The 19670-nt window shown below is 61.7% G+C and overlaps 1 protein-coding gene across 1 annotated transcript; it reads left to right on the plus strand.

Annotated features, from left to right (window-relative positions):
* The first annotated feature begins 5033 nt into the window (after positions 1-5033).
* LOC129203448 (proline-rich protein 36-like) lies at positions 5034-17283 on the plus strand. Its single transcript, XM_054817941.1, has 2 exons — positions 5034-5522; positions 16062-17283. The coding sequence occupies exon 2, from the start codon at positions 16154-16156 to the stop codon at positions 17255-17257; it is 1104 nt and encodes a 367-aa protein (XP_054673916.1). The 5' UTR covers positions 5034-5522; positions 16062-16153; the 3' UTR covers positions 17258-17283.
* The last annotated feature ends 2387 nt before the right edge of the window (positions 17284-19670 follow it).

Genomic DNA, 19670 nt, shown 5'->3' on the forward strand with positions numbered 1-19670 from the left:
TCTCTTGCACTAACCCTATATGTCTGAACGAAGACAAGTACAGCTGGTTTCTTTCTGCTGCTGCTAATGTTTTCAGGTTTTTGGATTTCTGTTCACTTGTGTGCGCACATGCAGACACACACAGGGACATACACATACAGGTTTTAACTGGAATTGACAAAGGTGAGAACTGTTGCTCTTTAGATCTGTCTTACGTGAATTTGTTTCTTCGCTGGATTCCATCTTCAGCCATTTCCATACAGAGTAAGTGAGAAATCCTTACCATCGGAGAGGTCTGGCTCCTCTCCAGGTCAGGTGCTTTGTCATTTGAAGTACATTCATCATTATGGCAGTCAGGCAAAAATGCCAGCAGGCCTGTGTGGATGAACAAGGAGCTCCTGGACAAACTCAGACACAACAAGGAAGCCTACAGAGGGTGGAAGCAAGAGCAAGTAACCTGGGAGGAATACAGAGAAACTGTCCAAGCAGCCTGGGATCAGGTTAGGAAGGCTAAAGCCCTGATAGAATTAAATGGGGCCAGGGACATCAGGGCAACCAAAAAAGCTTCTATAGGTATGTCAGTGATAAAAGGAAGACTAGGGAAAATGGGGGTCCTCTCCGGGAGGAAACGGGAGACCTGGTTACCCAGGATATGGAGAAGGCTGAGTTGCTCAATTACTTTTTTGCCTCATTCTTCACTGGCAAATGCTCTAGCCACACCACCCAAGTTGCAGAAGGCAAAGGCAGGGACTGGGAGAATGAAGAACCACCCACTGCAGGAGAAGATCAGGTTCGAGACCATCTAAGAAACCTGAAGGTGCACAAGTCCACAAGACGTGATGAGCTGTGTTTAGCTCTGGGGCCCTCAATCTAAGAAGGACACGGAGCTGTTGCAGCGAGTCCAGAGGAGGCCACAAAGATGATCCCAGGGCTGGAGCACCTCTGCTCTGGAGACCTCAGGCTGAGAGAGTTGGGGTGGTTCAGCCTGGAGAAGAGCAGGCTCTCCGGATGAGCCCCAGGTGCGGGCAGTGAGGCTGATGGCCACGGCCCCTCCCCGGAACCGGCTGCCGGCAGCCGGTGTGCAGGGGCTGCTGTGAGCCGAGGGAGGAGCGGAGGCGTCGCCGGGCTGCGGCTGCACGGAGGGAGAAGGTGAGCGGGGCAGCGGGACGGACCGGCGGGTCCCGGGGAAAGCCCCGAGGAGGGCGGCGGCAGCGGTGCCGCCTCCGAGGAGAGGCGGGGGGGCGGCGGGGTCCGTGTCACAGAGGGGAGGGGGGCTGCCCGGAGCCGTGCGGCGGGTGGGGGGGTTGCGCGCCGTGTCGGAACCGGGCGGGGAGACCGTCCGGAGCCGGGCGGCGGGGGCTGCCCGGAGCCGGCGGGCGTCCGCGCCTTTCGGAGGTGGCTGAGGGGAGGCGGGGGCGGGGGGGGAGTCCAGCCCGGAGCCGCGCTGCGGAGCTCGGGGCTGCCGTCGCGGCTCGGCGGGGCTTTCGGGTGAGTCGGCTTTGGGGTGAGGGCACGGGACGGTGTCCCCGCAGGGTCAGGAAGCGTGGAAGGCTGCCTCCCGCGGCACGCCGGCAGTTGCAGTCTTGGGGCACGCGGCTGCTGGTCGGCCATATTGGCTCCCCGGAGCACGCCGGGAAGTGTAGTCTTACGGCACTCTAACGGCTGCCACGCGGCGCTTGCCAGTGCGTGCCGGGAGGCGTCGTTTTCGCGGACGTGGCTGCCGGACAGCCCGACTTGCTCTCGCAGGAGCGCGAGGTTGGGGTTTTTTTGCCGGTTTCGAGTGGTTTTCTGCAGGCTTCCAGCCGCTCCCGAGCAGCGGTGCGGCCGTGCTACGAGAGCGCGCGCGCGGCGAGGCGTTGCCCGGTGTCCCGAGACGAGCGCTACCGGTCGGACTCTCCGGAAGCCTGTCCGGCAGCCCCAGGCCGCCCCCGAGCCCTGGCGTGAAGGCGGCAAGCTGGCCCTCGCCTGTGCCGCTTTCTTCCTGAACGGGGGTGCTGGCGGCAGCGGCAGCAGCGCGGGGAAAGAGCGGCGTCTCCGGGAGCCCCTGCAGAAGGAGGAGGGTCTCCGGCCAGGGCCGACCTCCGGTAGTAACGGCCGCTGCTTTTTCTTTCCCTCTCCCAGGCCGCGCTGAGGACGTGGTTGCCCGTCCCTCCCTTGGGGATGCCGTCGACTGCACCCGCCTCGCCTGTGCCTGGCCTGGCTCGCCTCGTGGCGTGGGGGCGAAAAGGGACAGGCGGCGGAGCGCTTACCGGCCGTGGACAGGAGCTGCCCTAAGGGAAGCTGGAATGGCCAGAGAAAGGTGAAGAAGAAGAAGAAGAAGAGATGGAAGGCTCTCCGGCCGGCAGCTGCCTCCCGCTGCAGGCAAGAGAGCGCCTGCCTCGCCGGGTGAGGAAAGATCCCTCGTTGCGCTCCGCGGCAGGTCAGGCTGCCGACGGGCACCGCAGGGTCGCCACGCGTAACCCAAAGCGCGGTGCGGCCGCGTACCGAGGGAGGGAGGCAGGGAGGCAGGCTACTCATCTAGGCAGACTCGTCTCCTCGGAGCTGTAAGACACCCGTGTATTCTCTTAGGCGGAGGACAGCCGAGCGACCGGAGTGACAGCAAAGGAAAGGCGGAGAGCAGGAGAAAGAAGCGTCTGCGCTGGCAAGCTCTCCCGGCAGCGCCGAGAGCCAGAGCTGCGGTGAGTCCTGGGCCCGCGGGGCCCCATCGCCTCTCCTCTGCGTCGCGGGCCCTCCTCTGCCCCCCTCGCTTTCCCACCCCGCTGTGGGGTTTTTTGGTTTGCTTTCTGCTCCCCGCTATGTTCTTTTTCCGTCTCGTTCTGACGGGCTGCCTGTCCCCACCTTTTTCAGGTCCTCGCTCTCTCTGCCCCGTAGCCCGTGGCTATTGTTTCCTTCTCTCTCTCTCCCTGTCTCTCTGTCCGGCCCCCAGCCACTGTTTCTGCATTCCTCCCCCTCGGTCCTGTAGCCCGTCGGTATTTCTGCCGTCTCTGGCGCTCTCTGTGCGGCTCCTCGTTCCTGTTGTTCGAGGTCTTCCTTCTCGGCTCCGTAGCGAGTCGTCGTGAGTCTCTCTCTTTCTCCGTCCCTCTCGAGCCTCTTCCCTGCCCCTCGTTTTGAAGGCCCGCCTCTCTGTCCCGGCACCCGTCGCTACGGTTCCTTTTCTCCGTCTCGTTCCGTCTCGCTCCCCGTCCCTGTTTTTCTAAAGTCTCCCCTCTCTGCCTCCTAGCCCGTCGGTACCTTTTTCTTTCCCCGTCGCGGTTCGTCTGGCTCCCTGTCTGCCCCGCAGCCCGTCCCTTCGTTCCTTTCTCCTTCCCTCTCTGTCCCTCTCCCGGTCCCCGGCTTTAAACTCTGCTTCTCTGCCCGGTAGCTCGCCACCGTCTTACCTTTCCCCGTCTCTCTCTCTGTCCAGCTCCCTCTCTCGAATTTTCAGTTCCTCCCTGTCACTGCAGAAGCCTGTCGGGACTTTTTCCCCTGGCCGGCTTGCCTCTCCCCGTCTCGCGATTCCTCCCTCTCTGCCCTCTTAGCCGCGACCGTTTTTATATTCTCCGTCTCTCTCTCGGTCCGCCTCGAGATCCCGATTGTTTTTTAAAGCGACCAAATCGTCGAGGTTGGCAGAGACCTTTACGATTATCGGGTGGAACCGCGAACCTGGCGCTGGCAAGTCCCCCTCTGCCCCGCAGCCCGTCCCTTCCCTTCCGACGGCCTCTTTCTCCACCTCCCTCTGTCCGGCTCCCGGCCCCTCTTTTCCACTTCCGCCCTCTGTACCCTGTGGCTTTCCCCCTCTTCTTTCTCTCTCTGTCTCTGTTTGAGGAGGAGCAGCTGCCGCCCCAGCGTTCGCACCCCGTTCACGGTGTCGCGCGCACGCTTCTTCTCGGGCGCGCTTCCTCCTCCTCCTCCTTCGGGCTCGACCCGAGGCTTCCGGCAGCAGTCTCCGGGTGTCGGATTTTGTAAAATAATTAACGTAACTGAAAGGTGCAGCAGCGGGATCGGCCCGGGCGGGGCGCCTCCAAAGAGAGGGACCCGGAACAAAGAAATCCCGGGGCCGTTCCACGCTTGGGTCCCGGACACCCGCCCCTCGCGCGCTGTCCGCGCGTCCCTTAGTCCCGCGGCGACTTTTGGTCTGGGGTCTTCTACCGTCGTCTCGGATTCTTCTTCTGTATAGCTGTGGGCGGTGCGTTATTCCACAGGTGCTGCTGCGCCGATGCTCCGTACGTTCGCAGTAACGGGTAGAGCGGAAGGCTCCGTGGCCGGGGAAGAGCGGCACGGACGCGTTCCTGCTCGCTCCGTTGCACCGGAATTTCGACGGCTGGGTTCGGCTGCTAAATTGATGGCGCTACTGGAAGAAATTTCAGAAAAGTGAGTGCTGTGCTTGTCTTTAACCTTTTAAAGTAATTTTTCGACGGGCGCCCGGTCCGTGGCTTAGATATTTGGTTTGCGGCGAAACAGACCCGGAACGTGGCTCCAAGTAGCGTTCCGATTCGCTGAAATTCCCCGTAGTCAGAGCGCAAGAATCGTGAATGTTGCTTGGCGGTTTGAAATCTCAGGCTTTCTCTGAAAGCTGACCTGCCAGAATGAGCCGAAAGCAGGCCGAACGCCAATAGGGATGCCGCAGAAAAGGTCCTCTTCTTGACAGGAGAAGAGCTTGGCGAGACGTCAGCGCCGTTTCCCGTAGGGCCTCCGACCTACCGGTTCAGCAAGCGCGGGCTTTGTGCGATTCCCTCGGGGACGATGGCGAACAAACGTTGTACGGCAGAGAGTATCTTAGCTTACTTTCCATCTCCTGCTCGGTTACTTGCAGAATATTTAATTTGGCGTCGCACGGACCCAGAGGGACGGGTCCCCAACTCATGCTGGTAGGGCAACCCCGTACCAGCCGGTAAAATCGGAAAAGAGTACGACGTTTTGAAACGTTTGCCTTGCGAGGAGAAGGGCCGTCTCTCGTTAGGCAACTGAATTCTGCGACCGATTTCCACGCCTCACGCGCGTGCGTGCGCGCACACGCGCCCCCCCACCCACCCCCCCCCAACAGGCAGGCTTTGACGGAGGCAGTCCCTAAGGCAACGCGATCTAAAACGTGGAAGTTTTTTTTTCTATTTTTAATAGTTTCTTACGGATAGGAGGCTCGTGTGAGCGTTTAGCCTGTCCCGTCCTTAATTCGGAACCCACTGGCTGGTGCAGAAGAACGGTCGTGTGACAAAACCAGCATGAAATTTGTCCCTGTGCCGGCTGCGTCCCGTGGTAAAGGAGTACATCTGTTATTCCTGCGTGAAAGATGTTTGATGAGCGTACCGCATCGTCAGAGCTGCTCTTGGTCTGCCTGCAAGCCGTGGGTTATGATTTAGAAATACGTTCGCCTACCGTTCCTTAACCGTGTGGTTTTGGTTTTTATTTTTTCAAAGAAAGGGTGGCTTTTTCGTCGATCTCTTTGTGAGAGTATCAAATCAGGCGGCGGTAAATACGTAGAAGCAACTAGGCGTACTACGGCGTGTACCGGACAGCGTTGGCGTGCCGCTCTGCTAGCAGCGGAGAGCCAGATGAGGATGCCCGTGGTAAGTACTCGTTCTGCCTCCGGCTGAACGGAAAGATTCTCATGTTGAGGGTTCCTGGGCTTGTCTGTGTGATTAGCATTACTACTTTTTTTTTTTTTTTTTTTTTTTGTAATGTGAAACAGGGTCAGATGATTGTTGATGAGTGGGACTTTGCGTACTCCTTTAGGTAGCTTTTCGTACTGAACCTTAGATCAGTTACAAAACTTAATCTTTGTGCAGTTTACGCGTTTTGTAGCATCTGTGGCAGAAACAACTACAAAGACATTTATCCTGTAGGTAAGCTGAAAATAAAAACGCGGTTTCTCACCTGATTTTTCTTTCGGAGCAACGCTCGCCCCCAGCGGCTGGTTTTTTTTGCTAGTGCTGTCGGGGGGAAGGAACGGCGGCACTTGCCTGGCTTCTTCCCCTAGCCAGGGACCTGAAACTTTGTTTTCCTCAGCTGTTTCAGTAGAAATTTACAAGTGTCGGTGGTCAACAGTGGCAGAGAATTGGGTGGCGTTTTCAATTTCAAAGGGAAGGAACATGTTGATGTTAATTCTGTTACCAAAAGTGAAGTACCAGCTGCTTCCTCTTTCTAGATCTTCTCTCCTTTCGCCGTCCTCCCCGAGGGGTAACGTGGCCACGCCGTATACCTTTTCTGCTCTGGTACCGTTCGTTTGATACGCAGGAGCGCTGTGAAATAAATAGAAGGGCTCCGGACAGACATCTGCCATCGTTGCGGCTGCCTTAAATCGTGTATTTGTCCCTTTAGCCCGTCATTTCCTTTCCGCTCAGTTGAGTTACGTGCAGCGTTAGGTTCCAGTCGAGAGCGGTGCCGCCGAACAACGCTCTGGGAGCGTGCGCGGAGGAGGGCGACCGAGATGGCGAGAGGTCTCCGAGGCGAGACTTAGGGGGAGCGGCTGAGGTCACTTGGTTTGTTCAGCTTGGAGAAGGGAAGGCCGAGGGGTGACCTCATTGCAGTCTACACCTTCCTCGAGGGGGACGGCGGAGGGGGAGGCGCTGACCTCCGCTCTCTCCGGTGACCGGCACTAGGACCCGAGGAAACGGGACGAAGCTGCGTCAGGGCAAGTTCAGACCGGACGTTGGGAAAAGGCTTTTCACTGAGAGGGCGGTCGGTCAGTCGCGGAACAGGCTCCCCAGGGAAGCGGTCGCAGCCACCGAGCCTGTCAGGAGTTCAAGGAGCGTCTGAACGATGCTCTTAGTCGCACGGTTTAGTTTTAGGTAGTCCCGCGTGGAGCGGGGGCTTGGTCTCGGCGATCCGTATGGGTCCCTTCCAACTTGAGATACTCTATGATTCTGTGAAATCTTCTGGGTTAGAAACGACCTTATTGTAATAGAGAATTCGCTGAACGTGGCTTTGTGCAAGGACTGTCGTCTTAGAATATCTTTTTTTTTTTTTCTTCCCCCCCCCCCCCCCCCGATATGAGAAAAGCTCTGTCCAGAGATACGGAGACGAAATCAGTTGTACCTCATCCCGTGACACCGGAAGACATTGAGTAAGTGTAAGCTGTGATGCTCAGTGAAATTACTAAGAGCGTTAAGTTTCCCGTGCCTTTGCTTTCACTCTCCCATTCTCTTGTCTTGCGGCACGTCGCGTTTTTTGAGGCCGTGGAAGCGACATCGGGAGCGATGGGGTGTCAGAACCGGGTCCTCCTGCCTGTCGCTGGTTTTGCTTACCTTCGCCGTCTCTGTGTACCAGTCTGCGTGTCTCTCTGTGTTCCTCAATCCCTGTCCTCTCTTCTCTGTTCTGCTTTGTTTCGCTGCGTATGTCCCGTTCCCTGTCCCACCTTTATCCTTCCTTCCTTCTTCCTCGCCTTTTTCTCTGTCCTTTTGTCCTGCTCCCCGACCCTGTTTCTCGCTCCATCTGACCGTCCTTTTCCTGGCACCTTTGTGTCTCTGCTCCTTGCCCCCGTCTTTCTCTCCCCTCTGCCCAGTCCTCGTCTCCCTCTTTTGTCTCTCTGCCCCTCTGTCCTGCTCCCTGCCCCTCTTTTTCTCACTCTGCCCCAGCGTCCCGCTCCCCGGTCCTCTTTCCCTCTGTTGCGCTCTCCTTCTCCCTGCTCCCCAGCCCGCTTCTCTCTCGCTCCCGCTTCCTTTTTTTATTCTCTGTTGCTCTGTCCTGCTCCCCGTGCCGCTGTCCCTCGCCGTACCTCTCGGTCCGGCTCCCTGCCCTTATTCTCTTTTCCTCCCTCGCCGTGGCGCTGCCCGCCCAGGGTCGTTTCTGCCTCTCTGTCCCGCTCCCCGTCCTTGTTTGTCGGTCGCCGTCCCGCTGCCTCTCTTCCTGCCGCTTCTTCCTCCCTCTCTGTCAGGCTCCCCGTCCCCGTCCTTCACTCGCTGTCCCTTTCCTTGCCTCGTGCTTTCTCGCTCGCCGCCGCCCCCCCCCCATCCAGCTGGCTGCCCCTTTTCTCCTCTCAGCCAGCGTCCTGCAGCTGGCTCCTCGGTTTTGGCGGCAGCCTGCACATAGCAGCCCAGCTCTCCAGCAGCCTGACGGACCGACCGTGTGTCTGTTCCACGCCGGACTGGCGAGCGTGGCTCTGGGTAGGACAGCCGAGGTGCCCCAGGGCCGGGCCCCGAGCCCCGGTGCGGAGTCTCTCCCGGGACCGGCTCTGTGTGTGACTGAATAAACGCTTGCGGTCTCTTTTGCCGTGCCGGCTGCGTTGGTGCTTCCTTTGCGGGGGGCGAGGGGCAGGGGAGGAGGTGTGTTGGGGGGTATTAACGTATTCAACAAGGTCACATTGCTCGCATCCCCGGGATCCAAAAGTGATGCTTCTTGGCTCCGCCCCCTGATGCATGCCAAGCCCCGTGCCTGAAGCAAACTCTGCCCTGATGCACGCCCAGCCCCGCCCCTCATGCAAACTCCGCCCCTGATGCATGCCAAGCCCCGCCCCTCACAGAAACTCCGCCCCTGAAGCAAGCCAAGCCCTGCCCCTCACAGAAACTCCGCCCCTCACAGAAACTCCACCCCTGAAGCAAGCCAAGCCCTGCCCCTCACAGAAACTCCGCCCCTCACAGAAACTCCACCCCTGATGCATGCCAAGCCCCGCCCCTCATGCAAACTCCGCCCTGATGCATGCCAAGCCCCGCCCCTCACGCAAACTCCGCCCCTCGGCAAACTCTGCCCCAATGCACGCCAAGTCCCGCCCCTCATGCAAACTCCGCCCAGATCCATGCCAAGCCCCGCCCCTCACAGAAACTCCGCCCTGATGCATGCCAAGCCCCGCCCCTCACAGAAACTCCGCCCTGATGCATGCCAAGCCCCGCCCCTCACACAAACTCCACCCCTGAAGCAAGCCAAGCCCTGCCCCTCTGCAAACTCCGCCCCGATGCACGCCAAGCCCTGCGCCTCACGCAAACTCCGCCCCCACACAAACTCCGCCCCGATGCACGCCAAGCACCGCCCCTCACGCAAACTCCGCCCCTGATGCACGCCAAGCCCTGCCCCTCACACAAACTCCGCCCCGATGCACGCCAAGCCCCGCCCCTCACATAAACTCCGCCCCTCACACAAGCCCCGCCCTGAAGCAAACTCCACCCCTGATGCACGCCAAGCCCCGCCCATCATGCAAACTCCGCCCCCGACGACCGCCAAGCCCCGCCCCTCACGCAAACTCCAACCCCGATGCATGCCAAGCCCCGCCCCTCATGCAAACTCCGCCCCCACACAAACTCCGCCCCGATGCACGCCAAGCACCGCCCCCAGAGAAACTCCGCCCCTGACACAAGCCCCGCCCCTCACGCAAACTCCGCCCTGATGCACGCCAAGCACCGCCCCTCAAGCAAACTCCGCCCCTCACGCAAACTCCGCCCCCGACGCACGCCAAGCACCGCCCCTCACGCAAACTCCGCCCCTCACGCAAACTCCGCCCCCGACGCACGCCAAGCACCGCCCCTCACGCAAACTCCGCCCTGACGCACGCCAAGCACCACCCCTCATGCAAACTCCGCCCCCGATGCAAACTCCGCCCCCGACGCACGCCAAGCACCACCCCTCCCGCAAACTCCGCCCCCGATGCAAACTCCGCCCCCGAGGCACGCCCAGCCCCGCCCCTCAAGCAAGCTCCGCCCCCGACGCAAACACCGCCCTGACGCACGCCGAGCCCCGCCCCTCACGCAAACTCCGCCCCCACACAAACTCCGCCCCCGACGCACGCCAAGCCCTGCCCCTCACGCAAAGGCCGCCCCGACGCACGCCAAGCCCCGCCCCTCACGCAAACTCCGCCCCGACGCAAACTCCGCCCCCGAGGCACGCCAAAGCCCCGCCCCCACACAAACTCCGCCCCCGACGCACGCCAAGCCCCGCCCCCACGCAAACTCCGCCCCGACGCACGCCAAGCCCCGCCCCTCACGCAAACTCCGCCCCCGACGCACGCCAAGCCCCGCCCCTCACAGAAACTCCGCCCCCGACGCACGCCAAGCCCCGCCCCCACAGAAACTCCGCCCCCGACGCACGCCAAGCCCCGCCCCTCACAGAAACTCCGCCCCCGACGCACGCCAAGCCCCGCCCCTCACGCAGCGCACAGCGCATGCTCGCTCGGTGCTGCCGCCTAGCGACCAAATGTCGGTACTGCAGCGGCAGCGCCGCGCATGCGCAGTGCAGCGCCACGGCCCCTCCCCGGAACCGGCTGCCGGCAGTCGGTGTGCAGGGGCTGCCGTGAGCCGAGGGAGGAGCGAAGGCATCGCCGGGCTGAGGCTGCACGGAGGGAGAAGGTGAGCGGGGCAGCGGGACGGACCGGCGGGTCCCGGGGAAAGCCCCGAGGAGGGCGGCGGCAGCGGTGCCGCCTCCGAGGAGAGGCGGGGGGGCGGCGGGGTCCGTGTCACAGAGGGGAGGGGGGCTGCCCGGAGCCGCGCGGCGGGTGGGGGGGGTGCGCGCCGTGTCGGAACCGGGCGGGGAGACCGTCCGGAGCCGGGCGGCGGGGGCTGCCCGGAGCCGGCGGGCGTCCGCGCCTTTCGGAGGTGGCTGAGGGGAGGCGGGGGCGGGGGGGGGGGTCCAGCCCGGAGCCGCGCTGCGGAGCTCGGGGCTGCCGTCGCGGCTCGGCGGGGCTTTCGGGTGAGTCGGCTTTGGGGTGAGGGCACGGGACGGTGTCCCCGCAGGGTCAGGAAGCGTGGAAGGCTGCCTCCCGCGGCACGCCGGCAGTTGCAGTCTTGGGGCACGCGGCTGCTGGTCGGCCATATTGGCTCCCCGGAGCACGCCGGGAAGTGTAGTCTTACGGCACTCTAACGGCTGCCACGCGGCGCTTGCCGGTGCGTGCCGGGAGGCGTCGTTTTCGCGGACGGGGCTGCCGGACAGCCCGACTTGCTCTCGCAGGAGCGCGAGGTTGGGGTTTTTTTGCCGGTTTCGAGTGGTTTTCTGCAGGCTTCCAGCCGCTCCCGAGCAGCGGTGCGGCCGTGCTACGAGAGAGCGCGCGCTCGTGCGGTGAGGCGTTGCCCGGTGTCCCGAGACGAGCGCTACCGGTCGGACTCTCCGGAAGCCTGTCCGGCAGCCCCAGGCCGCCCCCGAGCCCTGGCGTGAAGGCGGCAAGCTGGCCCTCGCCTGTGCCGCTTTCTTCCTGAACGGGGGTGCTGGCGGCAGCGGCAGCGGCAGCAGCAGCGCGGGGAAAGAGCGGCGTCTCCGGGAGCCCCTGCAGAAGGAGGAGGGTCTCCGGCCAGGGCCGACCTCCGGTAGTAACGGCCGCTGCTTTTTCTTTCCCTCTCCCAGGCCGCGCTGAGGACGTGGTTGCCCGTCCCTCCCTTGGGGATGCCGTCGACTGCAGCCGCCTCGCCTGTGCCTGGCCTGGCTCGCCTCGTGGCGTGGGGGCGAAAAGGGACAGGCGGCGGAGCGCTTACCGGCCGTGGACAGGAGCTGCCCTAAGGGAAGCTGGAATGGCCAGAGAAAGGTGAAGAAGAAGAAGAAGAAGAGATGGAAGGCTCTCCGGCCGGCAGCTGCCTCCCGCTGCAGGCAAGAGAGCGCCTGCCTCGCCGGGTGAGGAAAGATCCCTCGTTGCGCTCCGCGGCAGGTCAGGCTGCCGACGGGCACCGCAGGGTCGCCACGCGTAACCCAAAGCACGGTGCGGCCGCGTACCGAGGGAGGGAGGCAGGCTACTCATCTAGGCAGACTCGTCTCCTCGGAGCTGTAAGACACCCGTGTATTCTCTTAGGCGGAGGACAGCCGAGCGACCGGAGTGACAGCAAAGGAAAGGCGGAGAGCAGGAGAAAGAAGCGTCTGCGCTGGCAAGCTCTCCCGGCAGCGCCGAGAGCCAGAGCTGCGGTGAGTCCTGGGCCCGCGGGGCCCCATCGCCTCTCCTCTGCGTCGCGGGCCCTCCTCTGCCCCCCTCGCTTTCCCACCCCGCCGTGGTTTGCTTTCTGCTCCCCGCTATGTTCTTTTTCCATCTCGCTCTGACGGGCTGCCTGTCCCCACCTTTTTCAGGTCCTCGCTCTCTCTGCCCCGTAGCCCGTGGCTATTGTTTCCTTCTCTCTCTCCCTGTCTCTCTGTCCGGCCCCCAGCCACTGTTTCTGCATTCCTCCCCCTCGGTCCTGTAGCCCGTCGGTATTTCTGCCGTCTCTGGCGCTCTCTGTGCGGCTCCTCGTTCCTGTTGTTCGAGGTCTTCCTTCTCGGCTCCGTAGCGAGTCGTCGTGAGTCTCTCTCTTTCTCCGTCCCTCTCGAGCCTCTTCCCTGCCCCTCGTTTTGAAGGCCCGCCTCTCTGTCCCGGCACCCGTCGCTACGGTTCCTTTTCTCCGTCTCGCTCCCCGTCCCTGTTTTTCTAAAGTCTCCCCTCTCTGCCTCCTAGCCCGTCGGTACCTTTTTCTTTCCCCGTCGCGGTTCGTCTGGCTCCCTGTCCCTCTTTCTTTCTTTCTTCCTTCCTCCCTGTCTGCCCCGCAGCCCGGCCCTTCGTTCCTTTCTCCTTCCCTCTCTGTCCCTCTCCCGGTCCCCGGCTTTAAACTCTGCTTCTCTGCCCGGTAGCTCGCCACCGTCTTACCTTTCCCCGTCTCTCTCTCTGTCCAGCTCCCTCTCTCGAATTTTCAGTTCCTCCCTGTCACTGCAGAAGCCTGTCGGGACTTTTTCCCCTGCCCGGCTTGCCTCTCCCCGTCTCGCGATTCCTCCCTCTCTGCCCTCTTAGCCGCGACCGTTTTTATATTCTCCGTCTCTCTCTCGGTCCGCCTCGAGATCCCGATTGTTTTTTAAAGCGACCGAATCGTCGAGGTTGGCAGAGACCTTTACGATTATCGGGTGGAACCGCGAACCTGGCGCTGGCAAGTCCCCCTCTGCCCCGCAGCCCGTCCCTTCCCTTCCGACGGCCTCTTTCTGCACCTCTCTCTGTCCGGCTCCCGGCCCCTCTTTTCCACTTCCGCCCTCTGTACCCTGTGGCTTTCCCCCTCTTCTTTCTCTCTCTGTCTCTGTTTGAGGAGGAGCAGCTGCCGCCCCAGCGTTCGCACCCCGTTCACGGTGTCGCGCGCACGCTTCTTCTCGGGCGCGCTTCCTCCTCCTCCTCCTTCGGGCTCGACCCGAGGCTTCCGGCAGCAGTCTCCGGGTGTCGGATTTTGTAAAATAATTAACGTAACTGAAAGGTGCAGCAGCGGGATCGGCCCGGGCGGGGCGCCTCCAAAGAGAGGGACCCGGAACAAAGAAATCCCGGGGCCGTTCCACGCTTGGGTCCCGGACACCCGCCCCTCGCGCGCTGTCCGCGCGTCCCTTAGTCCCGCGGCGACTTTTGGTCTGGGGTCTTCTACCGTCGTCTCGGATTCTTCTTCTGTATAGCTGTGGGCGGTGCGTTATTCCACAGGTGCTGCTGCGCCGATGCTCCGTACGTTCGCAGTAACGGGTAGAGCGGAAGGCTCCGTGGCCGGGGAAGAGCGGCACGGACGCGTTCCTGCTCGCTCCGTTGCACCGGAATTTCGACGGCTGGGTTCGGCTGCTAAATTGATGGCGCTACTGGAAGAAATTTCAGAAAAGTGAGTGCTGTGCTTGTCTTTAACCTTTTAAAGTAATTTTTCGACGGGCGCCCGGTCCGTGGCTTAGATATTTGGTTTGCGGCGAAACAGACCCGGAACGTGGCTCCAAGTAGCGTTCCGATTCGCTGAAATTCCCCGTAGTCAGAGCGCAAGAATCGTGAATGTTGCTTGGCGGTTTGAAATCTCAGGCTTTCTCTGAAAGCTGACCTGCCAGAATGAGCCGAAAGCAGGCCGAACGCCAATAGGGATGCCGCAGAAAAGGTCCTCTTCTTGACAGGAGAAGAGCTTGGCGAGACGTCAGCGCCGTTTCCCGTAGGGCCTCCGACCTACCGGTTCAGCAAGCGCGGGCTTTGTGCGATTCCCTCGGGGACGATGGCGAACAAACGTTGTACGGCAGAGAGTATCTTAGCTTACTTTCCATCTCCTGCTCGGTTACTTGCAGAATATTTAATTTGGCGTCGCACGGACCCAGAGGGACGGGTCCCCAACTCATGCTGGTAGGGCAACCCCGTACCAGCCGGTAAAATCGGAAAAGAGTACGACGTTTTGAAACGTTTGCCTTGCGAGGAGAAGGGCCGTCTCTCGTTAGGCAACTGAATTCTGCGACCGATTTCCACGCCTCACGCGCGTGCGTGCGCGCACACGCGCCCCCCCCCCCCACCCCCCCCAACAGGCAGGCTTTGACGGAGGCAGTCCCTAAGGCAACGCGATCTAAAACGTGGAAGTTTTTTTTTCTATTTTTAATAGTTTCTTACGGATAGGAGGCTCGTGTGAGCGTTTAGCCTGTCCCGTCCTTAATTCGGAACCCACTGGCTGGTGCAGAAGAACGGTCGTGTGACAAAACCAGCATGAAATTTGTCCCTGTGCCGGCTGCGTCCCGTGGTAAAGGAGTACATCTGTTATTCCGGCGTGAAAGATGTTTGATGAGTGTACCGCATCGTCAGAGCTGCTCTTGGTCTGCCTGCAAGCCGTGGGTTATGATTTAGAAATACGTTCGCCTACCGTTCCTTAACCGTGTGGTTTTGGTTTTTATTTTTTCAAAGAAAGGGTGGCTTTTTCGTCGATCTCTTTGTGAGAGTATCAAATCAGGCGGCGGTAAATACGTAGAAGCAACTAGGCGTACTACGGCGTGTACCGGACAGCGTTGGCGTGCCGCTCTGCTAGCAGCGGAGAGCCAGATGAGGATGGCCGTGGTAAGTACTCGTTCTGCCTCCGGCTGAAGGGAAAGATTCTCATGTTGAGGGTTCCTGGGCTTGTCTGTGTGATTAGCATTACTACTTTTTTTTTTTTTTTTTTTTTTTTGTAATGTGAAACAGGGTCAGATGATTGTTGATGAGTGGGACTTTGCGTACTCCTTTAGGTAGCTTTTCGTACTGAACCTTAGATCAGTTACAAAACTTAATCTTTGTGCAGTTTACGCGTTTTGTAGCATCTGTGGCAGAAACAACTACAAAGACATTTATCCTGTAGGTAAGCTGAAAATAAAAACGCGGTTTCTCACCTGATTTTTCTTTCGGAGCAACGCTCGCCCCCAGCGGCTGGTTTTTTTTGCTAGTGCTGTCGGGGGGAAGGAACGGCGGCACTTGCCTGGCTTCTTCCCCTAGCCAGGGACCTGAAACTTTGTTTTCCTCAGCTGTTTCAGTAGAAATTTACAAGTGTCGGTGGTCAACAGTGGCAGAGAATTGGGTGGCGTTTTCAATTTCAAAGGGAAGGAACATGTTGATGTTAATTCTGTTACCAAAAGTGAAGTACCAGCTGCTTCCTCTTTCTAGATCTTCTCTCCTTTCGCCGTCCTCCCCGAGGGGTAACGTGGCCACGCCGTATACCTTTTCTGCTCTGGTACCGTTCGTTTGATACGCAGGAGCGCTGTGAAATAAATAGAAGGGCTCCGGACAGACATCTGCCATCGTTGCGGCTGCCTTAAATCGTGTATTTGTCCCTTTAGCCCGTCATTTCCTTTCCGCTCAGTTGAGTTACGTGCAGCGTTAGGTTCCAGTCGAGAGCGGTGCCGCCGAACAACGCTCTGGGAGCGTGCGCGGAGGAGGGCGACCGAGATGGCGAGAGGTCTCCGAGGCAAGACTTAGGGGGAGCGGCTGAGGTCACTTGGTTTGTTCAGCTTGGAGAAGGGAAGGCCGAGGGGTGACCTCATCGCAGTCTACACCTTCCTCGAGGGGGACGGCGGAGGGGGAGGCGCTGACCTCCGCTCTCTCCGGTGACCGGCACTAGGACCCGAGGAAACGGGACGAAGCTGCGTCAGGGCAAGTTCAGACCGGACGTTGGGAAAAGGCTTTTCACTGAGAGGGCGGTCGGTCAGTCGCGGAACAGGCTCCCCAGGGAAGCGGTCGCAGCCACCGAGCCTGTCAGGAGTTCAAGGAGCGTCTGAACGATGCTCTTAGTCGCACGGTTTAGTTTTAGGTAGTCCCGCGTGGAGCGGGGGCTTGGTCTCGGCGATCCGTATGGGTCCCTTCCAACTTGAGATACTCTATGATTCTGTGAAATCTTCTGGGTTAGAAACGACCTTATTGTAATAGAGAATTCGCTGAACGTGGCTTTGTGCAAGGACTGTCGTCTTAGAATATCTTTTTTTTTTTTTTCTTCCCCCCCCCCCCCCCCCAGATATGAGAAAAGCTCTGTCCAGAGATACGGAGACGAAATCAGTTGTACCTCATCCCGTGACACCGGAAGACATTGAGTAAGTGTAAGCTGTGATGCTCAGTGAAATTACTAAGAGCGTTAAGTTTCCCGTGCCTTTGCTTTCACTCTCCCATTCTCTTGTCTTGCGGCACGTCGCGTTTTTTGAGGCCGTGGAAGCGACATCGGGAGCGATGGGGTGTCAGAACCAGGTCCTCCTGCCTGTCGCTGGTTTTGCTTACCTTCGCCGTCTCTGTGTACCAGTCTGCGTGTCTCTCTGTGTTCCTCAATCCCTGTCCTCTCTTCTCTGTTCTGCTTTGTTTCGCTGCGTATGTCCCGTTCCCTGTCCCACCTTTATCCTTCCTTCCTTCTTCCTCGCCTTTTTCTCTGTCCTTTTGTCCTGCTCCCCGACCCTGTTTCTCGCTCCATCTGACCGTCCTTTTCCTGGCACCTTTGTGTCTCTGCTCCTTGCCCCCGTCTTTCTCTCCCCTCTGCCCAGTCCTCGTCTCCCTCTTTTGTCTCTCTGCCCCTCTGTCCTGCTCCCTGCCCCTCTTTTTCTCACTCTGCCCCAGCGTCCCGCTCCCCGGTCCTCTTTCCCTCTGTTGCGCTCTCCTTCTCCCTGCTCCCCAGCCCGCTTCTCTCTCGCTCCCGCTTCCTTTTTTTATTCTCTGTTGCTCTGTCCTGCTCCCCGTGCCGCTGTCCCTCGCCGTACCTCTCGGTCCGGCTCCCTGCCCTTATTCTCTTTTCCTCCCTCGCCGTGGCGCTGCCCGCCCAGGGTCGTTTCTGCCTCTCTGTCCCGCTCCCCGTCCTTGTTTGTCGGTCGCCGTCCCGCTGCCTCTCTTCCTGCCGCTTCTTCCTCCCTCTCTGTCAGGCTCCCCGTCCCCGTCCTTCACTCGCCGTCCCTTTCCTTGCCTCGTGCTTTCTCGCTCGCCGCCGCCCCCCCCCCCCCATCCAGCTGGCTGCCCCTTTTCTCCTCTCAGCCAGCGTCCTGCAGCTGGCTCCTCGGTTTTGGCGGCAGCCTGCACATAGCAGCCCAGCTCTCCAGCAGCCTGACGGACCGACCGTGTGTCTGTTCCACGCCGGACTGGCGAGCGTGGCTCTGGGTAGGACAGCCGAGGTGCCCCAGGGCCGGGCCCCGAGCCCCGGTGCGGAGTCTCTCCCGGGACCGGCTCTGTGTGTGACTGAATAAACGCTTGCGGTCTCTTTTGCCGTGCCGGCTGCGTTGGTGCTTCCTTTGCGGGGGGCGAGGGGCAGGGGAGGAGGTGTGTTGGGGGGTATTAACGTATTCAACAAGGTCACATTGCTCGCATCCCCGGGATCCAAAAGTGATGCTTCTTGGCTCCGCCCCCTGATGCATGCCAAGCCCCGTGCCTGAAGCAAACTCTGCCCTGATGCACGCCCAGCCCCGCCCCTCATGCAAACTCCGCCCCTGAAGCAAGCCAAGCCCTGCCCCTCACAGAAACTCCGCCCCTGAAGCAAGCCAAGCCCCGCCCCTCACAGAAACTCCGCCCCTCACAGAAACTCCACCCCTGAAGCAAGCCAAGCCCTGCCCCTCACAGAAACTCCGCCCCTCACAGAAACTCCACCCCTGATGCATGCCAAGCCCCGCCCCTCATGCAAACTCCGCCCTGATGCATGCCAAGCCCCGCCCCTCACGCAAACTCCGCCCCTCGGCAAACTCTGCCCCAATGCACGCCAAGTCCCGCCCCTCATGCAAACTCCGCCCAGATCCATGCCAAGCCCCGCCCCTCACAGAAACTCCGCCCCTCACACAAGCCCCGCCCTGACGCAAACTCCGCCCCTGATGCACGCCAAGCCCCGCCCCTCATGCAAACTCCGCCCCCGACGAACGCCAAGCCCCGCCCCTCACGCAAGCCCCGCCCCTCACGCAAACTCCAACCCCGATGCATGCCAAGCCCCGCCCCTCACGCAAACTCCGCCCCTCACACAAACTCCGCCCCGATGCACGCCAAGCACCGCCCCTCACAGAAACTCCGCCCCTGACACAAGCCCCGCCCCTCACGCAAACTCCGCCCCTGACGCACGCCAAGCACCGCCCCTCACGCAAACTCCGCCCCTCACGCAAACTCCGCCCCCGACGCACGCCAAGCACCGCCCCTCACGCAAACTCCGCCCCGACGCACGCCAAGCACTACCCCCATGCAAACTCCGCCCCTGATGCAAACTCCGCCCCCGATGCACGCCAAGCACCACCCCTCACGCAAACTCCGCCCCCGACGCAAACTCCGCCCCCGACGCACGCCCAGCCCCGCCCCTCAAGCAAGCTCCGCCCCCGACGCAAACACCGCCCCGACGCACGCCGAGCCCCGCCCCTCACGCAAACTCCGCCCCCACACAAACTCCGCCCCCGACGCACGCCAAGCCCCGCCCCTCACGCAAACTCCGCCCCCACACAAACTCCGCCCCGACGCAAACTCCGCCCCGACGCACGCCAAAGCCCCGCCCCCACACAAACTCCGCCCCCGACGCACGCCAAGCCCCGCCCCCACGCAAACTCCGCCCCGACGCACGCCAAGCCCCGCCCCTCACGCAAACTCCGCCCCTCACGCAAACTCCGCCCCGACGCACGCCAAGCCCCGCCCCTCACGCAAACTCCGCCCCCGACGCACGCCAAGCCCCGCCCCTCACGCAGCGCACAGCGCATGCTCGCTCGGTGCTGCCGCCTAGCGACCAAATGTCGGTACTGCAGCGGCAGCGCCGCGCATGCGCAGTGCAGCGCCACGGCCCCTCCCCGGAACCGGCTGCCGGCAGTCGGTGTGCAGGGGCTGCCGTGAGCCGAGGGAGGAGCGGAGGCATCGCCGGGCTGCGGCTGCACGGAGGGAGAAGGTGAGCGGGGCAGCGGGACGGACCGGCGGGTCCCGGGGAAAGCCCCGAGGAGGGCGGCGGCAGCGGTGCCGCCTCCGAGGAGAGGCGGGGGGGCGGCGGGGTCCGTGTCACAGAGGGGAGGGGGGCTGCCCGGAGCCGCGCGGCGGGTGGGGGGGGTGCGCGCCGTGTCGGAACCGGGCGGGGAGACCGTCCGGAGCCGGGCGGCGGGGGCTGCCCGGAGCCGGCGGGCGTCCGCGCCTTTCGGAGGTGGCTGAGGGGAGGCGGGGGGGGGGGGGGGGGGTCCAGCCCGGAGCCGCGCTGCGGAGCTCGGGGCTGCCGTCGCGGCTCGGCGGGGCTTTCGGGTGAGTCGGCTTTCGGGTGAGGGCACGGGACGGTGTCCCCGCAGGGTCAGGAAGCGTGGAAGGCTGCCTCCCGCGGCACGCCGGCAGTTGCAGTCTTGGGGCACGCGGCTGCTGGTCGGCCATATTGGCTCCCCGGAGCACGCCGGGAAGTGTAGTCTTACGGCACTCTAACGGCTGCCACGCGGCGCTTGCCAGTGCGTGCCGGGAGGCGTCGTTTTCGCGGACGGGGCTGCCGGACAGCCCGACTTGCTCTCGCAGGAGCGCGAGGTTGGGGTTTTTTTGCCGGTTTCGAGTGGTTTTCTGCAGGCTTCCAGCCGCTCCCGAGCAGCGGTGCGGCCGTGCTACGAGAGAGCGCGCGCTCGTGCGGTGAGGCGTTGCCCGGTGTCCCGAGACGAGCGCTACCGGT

This window comes from Grus americana, chromosome 2 (assembly GCF_028858705.1).
Source record: "Grus americana isolate bGruAme1 chromosome 2, bGruAme1.mat, whole genome shotgun sequence".
Classification (NCBI taxonomy): domain Eukaryota; kingdom Metazoa; phylum Chordata; class Aves; order Gruiformes; family Gruidae; genus Grus; species Grus americana.